The sequence below is a fragment of the Mytilus edulis genome, chromosome 9 (assembly GCF_963676685.1).
Source record: "Mytilus edulis chromosome 9, xbMytEdul2.2, whole genome shotgun sequence".
Classification (NCBI taxonomy): domain Eukaryota; kingdom Metazoa; phylum Mollusca; class Bivalvia; order Mytilida; family Mytilidae; genus Mytilus; species Mytilus edulis.
In genome coordinates, this window is record NC_092352.1 from 5,149,083 (window position 1) to 5,159,944 (window position 10,862).

Consider the following 10,862-nt stretch of genomic DNA (forward strand, 5'->3'; position numbering starts at 1 on the left):
AAGACTCATCCAGCACGTCGGTAGAAGCAGATTTCTTTATAGCAATGATGGAGTTAATAAAAAAAAGTGATAAGAGGCGTCATGAAAAATTATTTAAGAAGGGTTTATTACAATACTGCATACATCTAATTTTTCGAGGTAGAAGGACCCAAAACAAAACTTCATAAGTTAAGTTAAAACCAACATGAAATGCAAACAATGTTAACATACTACAAAACAAGCAGCAGACTATATATATTATACAAAAATCGAAATATCAAGCAGTACACTCTATAAAAAAAATTGTTGTGGTCTTAGCTGCTTCTGACGGACTTATTCTCCTAGTGTATATAAAGTAATGTTTTCTACACCTGTTATTTTTGTTATTTAGCTTTCTGCTGCATCAACCATCAATGAGACTGTTTGTGAATGTACCAGTCCACCCGGAAACAGTTTTGCCACTACTTTCTATGTGCCTCCAAACACGATAGATTTTGGAAGCGTTTTTGATAAGTTTGATTTGAAAAACAATGCAGCGGTGTTTGCAACAGTTGTATCACTAGTACTGTTGTATATTTTGTTGTGTGTATGGGCATTCAGACAGGACAAAAAGGACCATGCAAGGGTAATTCGTTAGCATACTTATGAAATATTTCACAAAGTATTGTAAAACATGAAGATTGTATAAAATTTTATGTAATCGGCAGTTTTAAAAAAATGTCAAAGAAAATAATAACATTCAAAGTTTATGCCAATTCGTGTAAAAATCCCACAGTTTAAGCAAACTAAAGACACAAAGTGTTACGAATTTATAAGCTGTACCATCCATCCAAAGCAAATGTCATATATATACCTCATCTACATTTAATGATAGCATCCATACGATGAACATCATTAGTTCGCTCCAAAGGGAACAACTGAAAAAATATTGATCAGCTTTAAAAGTATTGTCTTTATGCATGGATAAGTATTATTATTATATGAATAAAAAAGACATAGGTAATACATCATTTTTCCTCAACAACAAATACAACCATACAGTTATCTATAGTTTATTTATTGAAAGGAAATAAAGTAAGGGGTCTGACTTAAACGTTGTTTTTAAAAGGTGATCTCATGTTTCAAACCGAAAAAATACCAACCTTAAGATTAGATAGAACTGATTAATCAATGAAACTATTGCAGTGGGCTTTATCATACCTGAGTGACAACGGTCCTTACGACAATTACTTGTACATTCTGACGGTGTTCACAGGACTACACAGAAATGCTGGAACAAAATCAAGAATCGGTTTCATGATAATTGATGGAAAACCTAAGAAAAGCCATTTTTATGAACCAGATGTACGACTACTAGATGACGAAACACATCGAGTGAGTATTCGCTTATACGTGTAAATAAACATAATTATATAAATTTGTGTAATAAGATATTTAATACTTATGTCTATGTATACAACAAGCAAACATACATTTATTAAAACAAACCGTATCGGACCACCAAATATATTGGTCGATGAAAGTCGTTCTTCTAACCGTATCCTTGTTCAAACGACTTCATTGCAGTAAACATATATGAGCGTAACATATTAATATATGAAAATGCCGTATATAGTTATCAAAAGTACCAGGATAATAATTAAGAACGTCAGACGCGCGTTTCGTCTACATAAGACTAATCTTTGACGCTCATATCAAAATAGTTATCAAGCCAAACAAGTGCAAAGTTGAAGAGCATTGAGGATCCATAATTCCAAAACGTTGTGCCAAATACGGCTAAGGTAATCTATTCCTGGGACAAGAAAATCCTTAGTTTTTCGAAAAATTCAAAATTTATAAAAATGACCACATAATTGATATTCATGGGCTGGTGATATCCTCGGGGACGAAACGTCCACCAGCAATGGAATCTACCCAGTGGTGTAAATAGTTATCAAAAGTACCAGGATTATAATTTAGTACGTCAGACGCGAGATTCGTCTACATAAGTTTCATTGAATAAGAGATCAATAAAATATTGTTTCGTTACCATTTAATAAGGAACTTTAAATTTCTGTTTTTAATTTTCCTCGGATGTCAGTATTTTTTTGTGATTTTTCTTTTTAAATGGAAGCAGTTCAACAATCTGACCACCACAAGTTCTTTTAATGATTAACATATAATTATATAACGAAAGCAACACAAAAATCACTAGTTTGTCGGTCTGACCAAGTTGTTTTGTTTATATTATAGGGTTTTGGTGTTGGTAGCATCCGGAAATTTGTCATGAGCGTTTCTGAACCAATAAATGATCCAACAGTATTGAAAATTTGGCATGATAATAGTGGACAAGGAAATTCAGCATCATGGTATCTTAATAAAATAATGCTAGAGGATGTTCAAACCAGTGAAAGGTAAAACTTACCAATTAATTAAGTTTTCCCCTATCATAGATAAAAGGCTATATAGAAATATACATCTATTTAGGTATCATTGAGAGTTTTCATCTGCATATTGATAAAGATGAATAACATATATAATTGTGTTGTTTTTATAATGATTTTGTGAAGCAGGATTGATAAGAGAAGACAAAAGCAGCACATGCAAACTGATAAACAGCAAAATTCCAAACTTTATTTCAAATTAACATTGCCTTATTATTCTTCCCCATCGTGGGTTGATTCGCCAAGCTTAAACGAACATAAATTGTTTATACAATAAAACCTTACTCATCTAACAGAAAGGAGCTCATTGAGAGATTAGACCTAAAAACAATCAAATCGGTTTATTAAATATTGAACAACAGTTGACTACTATCGTTTTTATTTATAAATAGTATTTACTTTGCAAACAAGAACAAGTAAACTTTTCTAGATATAGGAACGTAGTAAGACTGTCGGTAACTAGAAAGCGACAAAAACATCCAATTCAAACTAGTATGAACATTATGGAGACACAAATGTTTACCAAAACTACATGTGCTTCCGTAAAATCAATTAACAAATGTTCTCTTTTTGACAGGTATACGTTTATATGTGATCAATGGTTGTCTTTGGACCACGATGATGGCTGCATTGATTGTGCCATTCCTGTTTCTGATAAGTTGGATAAACACAAATTCTCATTTTTATTTCACGAAAAGACCAGACAAAACACTACGGACAATCACTTATGGCTATCGGTTGCAATTCGACCTGAAGATAGCAATTTTACAAGGATAGAACGAATGGCTTGTTGTTTGACATTGTTGTTTCTCACTATGATCTCAAATGCAATGTTTTATGGACAAAATACCGGAAGTCAATTTTCAATCGGACCAATCAAATTATCACTTTCTGGGATATACATTTCACTTATAAGTGCAATAATTGCAGCACCTCCAATATTCTTAGTTTCTTATATGTTTAGAAGTTCAAGACATCGTAAAACAAGCGACAAGAAGCCTCTACCAAATACCGACGAAGTCCAGGACTTGACACTTCAACCCACTGACAAGACCGATACGGAAACCCATCCTAAAGCAGATGTTATAGACGACACTCAATTTTCACTTCCGTTTTGGTGTAGATATATAGCATGGGGAATAGTTACATTAGCCGTCTTTGTATCCGGATTTTTCCTAATTCTTTATAGCATGGAGTGGGGAAAGACGAAGTCAGAGGAATGGCTGCTATGTTTCTTTATGTCATTCATTGAATCGATGCTCTTAGTTGATCCACTTAAGGTAAAATATTCCAGGTTTCGCTGTACTCATATAATCGTCAACTACAATTCGTACACCAGTGTTTAGCTATGAAATGATATATGCGTAGTTATTCCAGTAACACAAATTAAAAGCAACAAATATTGAATACAATAATCAACAATGATACATATATTAGATAGATAACATATCCATCTGAAATAGATTTTAATTTGTAAAATATTAGCGTTTGTAGTGAAATGTTACATCTGACGAAAATTGATTACGAAAATATATCGAAGTTTCAAGTCCATTAAAAAACCTATTTGAGCAAAGAATTACTCTTTATGTAGGTACATTCGATCCTTAATATTAAACTTTTGATGTCTCAATCAAATATTTATGTCACTGCGCTCCTGAGCTTGAATCTAATTTTATAGCACTATTTACAAATTCAAAAACACTTTAATCTAGCTCAAAAAGGCCACAGTAGGGGAAAAAATGTATAATCAGATGCATTATGAAACTTTAAATTGCAAAAAATGTGACAGATACAAATCACTGAATACTACTGAATAATAAAGCCCTGCCTTGAGATCGGCACATCATGCATGGCGCAAGTTATAATTAAGACATCAGTTGTTTACCGATCTTTATCAACCTTCAGATTTGTATCGACCGATGAATAAGACAGTTCAAGATCAAACAAAGAAGCGGAGAAAAATATAATATAACTAAAAAGAGTTTTATTGGGTTCCCCAGACAGATTAAAAGTCTACTGCTCTCCGTGTATCACACATCATTGTAATTCATACTTAATCAGGATTTCAAAATCGATAAAATTATAGATCAGACAAAAAATTGTTGACAATCGATCTAAGACGTCGTAAACATGCGTCAAGTGTGTTAGACATAGACATTTCGTATACGTCAACTAATTCCTGATGGTTCCCGTAACTACTCATATAGCTTCGTTTTCATTCGTTCTTCCTTGTTACTTTGGTGGGGTAGTTTTTATGTAAGGATCACAGTCGTGCAAATAAAGTCCTTACAGTTGAACATGAACGAGCGTAATGTATAAATTGTGATATATAAACGTCTTATTATGGACGAGAGAGTTTGTTAGCGCTATGTAATGGGAAATTGTGACATATAAACGTCTTACTATGGACGAGAGAGTTTGTTAGTGCTATGTAATGGGAAATTGACAACATTTCCGGTCTTTTCATTATAAAGTTAATCTAATATTTCTTTTTAGTTAAACAGAAATACAAATTTTAAATCAATGTGTACATATTAATTTATCATATTATATATAAAATAAGGATATGGGGTATAATACGTCTATTATTTCATATAAACTAAAGGACAAATATAACTCATGATAAAAAGTAAATGTAGTTACCTTTATATGGAAACTTCACTTTTGTTTTAGATTATACTGCTGTCCCTTGTATTCTCCTGGATTGTAAAGAGTTATAAAGAAAAAACTGGAAAATACGACAGAGAGAAACTTCTTATGGAGACGAAAAGACGTGCAGCAAGTCCATTTTCATATCTTTTAGGTAAAGTTTTTGAATTCAATAGTCTTATTTATTGTTCAACCTCATTATTTCCCCTTTTCCGGTATCATTTAAACTAATGAAGTAATACGCTTGTATGACATCATTATAGAACTTCATATATTCAATAAAAAAAAACAACATTGAATTACACCTTTAAAAATTTGATTTGATTGTTCACCTTTTGGTTGAAAACTATTAAACATTCCGGTCATCAATAAAGAAAACAAATATCCATATGATCATCATTGAAACTTACAGAATATCTGCTTTTATATTATAAGACCACGGATATGTTTCAACTGTCGTAACTACAATCCAACCCTCTTTTTTTGAAAATATAACTTACCGAATAAGAAGTATCACCGGGTTGTCAGTTCATTCCCAATTTTTGATTTTGAATGTCGCTTTTGATATCTTTCACCTCTTTTTTGATACGATGTTCTTATAATTGACCTTATCGTCATTTTGTCACGTGATTTTATTGCAGTAATTATGTCTTACTGATCAATTAAACAATCTATTGGTAGTACAGTATTTTAGTATAAGTTTAAACTCTAAAGAATACGATGCATATAGGCCCATTTGCCACACTACAGTTTATGTTTGACCTTTTCAAGAAACGGAGTGCGTGTATTTTTGCCGATGTAGAACATGATTGTGTACGACACTACATAGTAAAATTGGCACAGATTGAAGGCAAAATGAAGGACCCTAAAACTTTGAAATATTTGCTAAATATAAACTCATCTAAGAACACTGTGCCTCGCGACGTTGGGACCATAGTTTCTTATTTGTCAACATGACATTATTAGGTAGAATATAGTAAATGGACCGAAACATCATCAAGCAAAACCTTCAGCAAGAGGGAATCTGTAAGTATGTCAATACGGCTATAATTTAGAGTCCATAAAGAGGTTATTACGTGTAATGACCTTTTTATTGCTATTCATAACTTTCCTAAGTTCTGTTTATTTTAATTTTTTATAGATGTGTACCAAAAGAAGCAAGCTCCATTGAAACCAAAGAAACTTGCTAGATTGAAAGAAAAAAGACAGCAGCGACTTCTTATGCAAGAGATATTCATAGAGCTAGTTTTATATATGATATTCCTTGCTGTTTTGTATTGTGTCAGTTTTAGTAACAGGGATCCGAGATGGTACAACGTCAAAAATCATCTAGAACAGCATCTTGTTACATCGAATAGCATCTCAACAGGCGATTCAACGTTTAGATACGATCAGGTAAGTTGTCTTTACTGATTTATATACCGATGTTTTATTTAAATGTTGAAAATGTGAAGAAAATAATACGAGATAGAAACAGCCATATATCACTTCGGGTATATTTCCAAATAAATGTAAGGAATAAAAAAAAAATTGCCTAAGACTATATTTAGACTCAAAACATGTTTTCCTGGTCTCATAGTTCTCAATTTTACAAATTTAAATTTAATTATGCCGAGTTACAGAACTTTGTTTGTTGATGAATTGAAAGCTTCTCAAATGTTGTACAAAATATGTCAGAATTGAAAACAAATTTTAGGATCTTATCTTGCCATTTGCTAAAAGAGGGACGAACTATACCAGAGGGACAGTCAGCTTATAATCTTTGTTTTATCCACATTTCGAATAGTCAATGTTTTAGTTTATAACCAAATACATCTGTAGGTTATGTTATTTATTCATAATTCAGTATGTGTAACTAAGACACTATGAAAATAATCTGATAACTTATGTTGTCATCTGTCTTGAATTATCAGAATGTTTTACAGGTTACAACTGCATCTAGTTTATATACATGGATCGATGAGACCCTTATTCCGTTTCTGTTTCCACAATACCATTCCAATGGAGATCAACTGAAAGCCAATAGAAGATTATATGTACAAGATCAAGTCAATTTTCGTGTTGGTCCAATGAGACTAAGACAACTAAGAGCAGTTCAAGGTAAATAATACAAGCATCTTTATTTGTATTACTACTGTGATGAATTTAATTACCAGTTCTAACTTATGAAATTGAAGTTTGCAGCTGAGTCTGGCAACGATTATGTTCAGTTAGAAGTGACAATCCACCATTTTCTACATAAGAATATGCCTGTACCAAGGCAGGAATATGACAGTTGTTATCCATTCGTTTGATGTGTTTGAACTTTTGATTTTGCCATTTGATGTTGGTCTTTTCTTTTTGAATTTTCCTCGGAGTTCAGTATTTTTGTGTTTTTACTTTTTTCTGTTCCTTAATGTTTTGGCTAATTTCAATCATACAATATTCGTATTGGTAAACTGATTAATGAAACTAATGACATAAGTTGGTTACATCTAAAGTCTTTTTCTAGATATACCTTTATCAGGAATGCTTTAACCTGGATATTCGAAAGCTATGATAAGTACATACATAAACATATTCTCAAGAATATGAAAAAAAGAGTCATGAACATTCAGATTGACAGTCTTATCACATAAGAGTAAATATCTGATTACAACTAAAAATAAAACGCAACTTTAATCCGAGAAGACAAAACTTATATGATAAGCAAGCCATCAAAGGAGTTTAACTGAAATTCTACAACTCAATCGGTCGTTGTCTTTTTCACATCAAGGTGAAATTTATTATTAAAAGTCACTTGATATAAATGTAGATATTAACTTTTTCAGAGCCATGTAGAACAGATTTGTGGGGTAATTTTACATGTTATGATGAATATTCTATTTACGGAGAGGAGGATGGAAACTATTGTGTAGCCTGGGAGTCTCGCCCTTGTGTCAGAGGTCAAGCTGTTTATAATATGACATATGCTGCCTGGAATTATGTGTCGTCTGTTGATATTTGGGGACTTCCGGCCACAGGACTACATTCTACCTATGGCGGTGGTGGATACATAGCAGAATTTGTTGTCAACTACAACATATCACGTCTAGTTCTCAATGATTTGTATAAATACACATGGATAGACCGTAAAACGAGAGCCATATTTACAGAATTCACTTTGTACAACGTAGATGACAATGTTTTTGTTTTCATTTCCTTTTTGACCGAGTTTCCGGAATCAGGTGGGGTCATTAAAAGTACATTGATTAAACCGTTTCGGCCTTATCAACATGTCGGAAGCCTTGGTATGTTCATCTTAATTTGTGAAATTATTGTACTTATTGGAATACTTATATTTTCTGTCAATAAATGTATTTTGATTCGGAGAAACGGAAAGAAGTTGTTTAAGGAATTATGGAATATTCTTGACATGTTAATTATAATTTTATTCTTTATTTGTACCGTAATGTATATTGGAAGATGGATAATGATTAATATGGCAATGAAAGAATGGGAAAATCATAAGAATAAATTCGTCAACTTCAGTCATATTGCGTCATGGGACGAACTGTTTAACATTTTCTTGGCATTCATTATATTTCTGACCACATTCCGAATCATGCGAGTTCTCAGCTACAATGAAAGAATAAATCAATTCGGAAAGATACTAGGTCACGTGAGCCGTGATCTTTCTGGATGTTTTGTAATGTTTTTGATCGTGTATGTAGCGTTTTTTACCTTTGGGCATCTGATATTTGGCAGGTATCTAGACACATACAAAAACTTATTCGTATCTTCAACTACATTGGTCAATGCTATTATCGGTAAAAATAGCATCAACGATCTGTTTACTGTGGAGCCGGTTCTGGGAAGAGCCTATTACTTCTTCTTCGTTTTGTTTTTGTTGTGGATTTTAATGACCATGATGAATGCAACATTAAATGTGGGTATTACAACTGTCAGGAACAAACCTGTTAGGTCAACATTCGGCATCACAAACATTGTAGCAGGCTTCTGGAAAGAAGCTGTCGGTCTCATTATTGCATCAAATAATACCACAACAAAAGACAAGATGAAGTTGTCACCAGACTACATACTAAGTAAGGAAGTTCCAAAACAAATAGAAATCATACGACAAGAAGCTACAAAACAAATCGAAATGGTAAAACCGAAAGTCGATTTAATGAAGAAGAAAACACGTCCAAGACGTATTTATCAGTAGAATTAATATTGTCCATGGTAAATAGTTGATCTTAAAGTAACTTTTTAACATAACGAAAGCGAAAATTACGTTTGACTTTTCTTTAAAACGGGACTATAATTTACACGAAAACTTAAACAGATGATGCAATCGATCATTAAATGGTACATTGAAATCGTTTTCTGCAATCACTTTTTTTTCTGTGCACCAATAAACTAGTGCAGAATTCGTTTCATAATCTCGTTTTGTCTGAGAAATATTTAATAAATAAAAGGTTATAGTTGTTTTTTTTCTTTAAACATGCCATCTTATTGAATAATCTTATTTCAATGCGCGCTAGATTACTTCGCTTAAAGTTATTTGAGACATAAAATACCAAAGCTGCCTTTGTTTTTCCTTTGTTAAATTGTTTTCAGTATTAAATAATTTGTGCATGTGTTGGATTGAATATATTCAATGATCAACTTTCTAAAGTCCTTTTTGAATATACAAATTAAGTTAAAATAAAAGCGAAACGAACGCATGTACTTTAATATGAGGCAGGCATTACCTGTGAAAGGGGACGAAGTCTGTATGAATTATTTTTTGTAACTTCAAAACCTGTTAACAAAGAAACGGAAATACCGTAACGTTTCCGATTTTTATTCTTTTGTTAGGGATTTTATTTGTGACGTTATTTAAGTTATGACGTCATGTTCAATGTAAACAAAGAAATGTGATCATCAGGTAACGTTTTTTCCATATCAAAGACAAATTTAAAGAATTCTTTAAAATGAAATTGGTTTCGTGTTCCTTAAGTTCCTATATTTTATTTTACCAGACTACTCAACGTCTCATGACAACGAGAACGGAAGAAGGAAGTAGATATCTGCGTTCTGCGCAAATGCGGGAATTATGAAAAATGACAAAAAAGAGTTAACGATTTTGAGTTCATTAGTATAATGAAAAATTCGGGAAAATTTTTCCTTTTTTTTTCTATTGATTTTTCTATTGTTATAGGGGATTTCGTCCATGTGTTGTTTATTCTTTAGTTTTCTATGTTGTGTCATGTGCACTATTGTTTTTCTGTTTGTCTTTTTCATTTTTAGCCATGACATTGTCAGTTTGTTTTAGATTTATGAGTTTGACTGTCCCTTTGGTATCTTTCGCTCTCTCTCTTATTAGAGGATTTGATGTGCCTTAACGGCTAAGCAACTCTCTGGCTTATTTGTCACCAAAATATTTATATGAGACAGGTTTTACTTGTAATAGGGAATAGTTATCAAAGGTACCAGGATTATAATTAAGTATGACAGACGCGCGTTTCATCTATATAAGACTCATCAGTGACGCGTATATCAAAATAGTTACATAACCAAACAAGTAAAAAGTTGAATGGCATTGAGGACCCAAAATTTCAAAAAGTTGTGCCAAATACGGCTAAGGTAATCTGTCCATGGGATAAGAAAATCCTTATTTTTTTCGAAAAATTCCAGTTTTTTAAACAGTAAATTTATAAAAATGACCACATAGTCAACACCGAACATTTTATTTCCGATCTGCATAAAAGGAAATAGAAATAACTGTTTTCGTTGTTGGTTCTGTTGTAAGGGACTTTAGTTGTAACGAGATTTTTCAATGAAAACAAAGAAATGGTATCAACACTC

The 10,862-nt window shown here is 32.4% G+C and overlaps 1 protein-coding gene across 1 annotated transcript in view; it reads left to right on the plus strand.

The window, feature by feature from the left end:
• Window positions 1-9,501, plus strand: part of LOC139489454 (uncharacterized) — a 67,926-nt gene extending 58,425 nt beyond the window's left edge. The window contains exons 18-25 of the mRNA XM_071275785.1: window positions 371-604; window positions 1,165-1,353; window positions 2,212-2,372; window positions 2,980-3,682; window positions 5,076-5,205; window positions 6,193-6,446; window positions 6,977-7,151; window positions 7,862-9,501. Of these exons, the coding sequence (XP_071131886.1) occupies window positions 371-604; window positions 1,165-1,353; window positions 2,212-2,372; window positions 2,980-3,682; window positions 5,076-5,205; window positions 6,193-6,446; window positions 6,977-7,151; window positions 7,862-9,237 (3,222 nt within the window). The 3' untranslated portion in view covers window positions 9,238-9,501. The remainder of the gene's footprint in view (window positions 1-370; window positions 605-1,164; window positions 1,354-2,211; window positions 2,373-2,979; window positions 3,683-5,075; window positions 5,206-6,192; window positions 6,447-6,976; window positions 7,152-7,861) is intronic.
• Window positions 9,502-10,862: the final 1,361 nt, after the last annotated feature.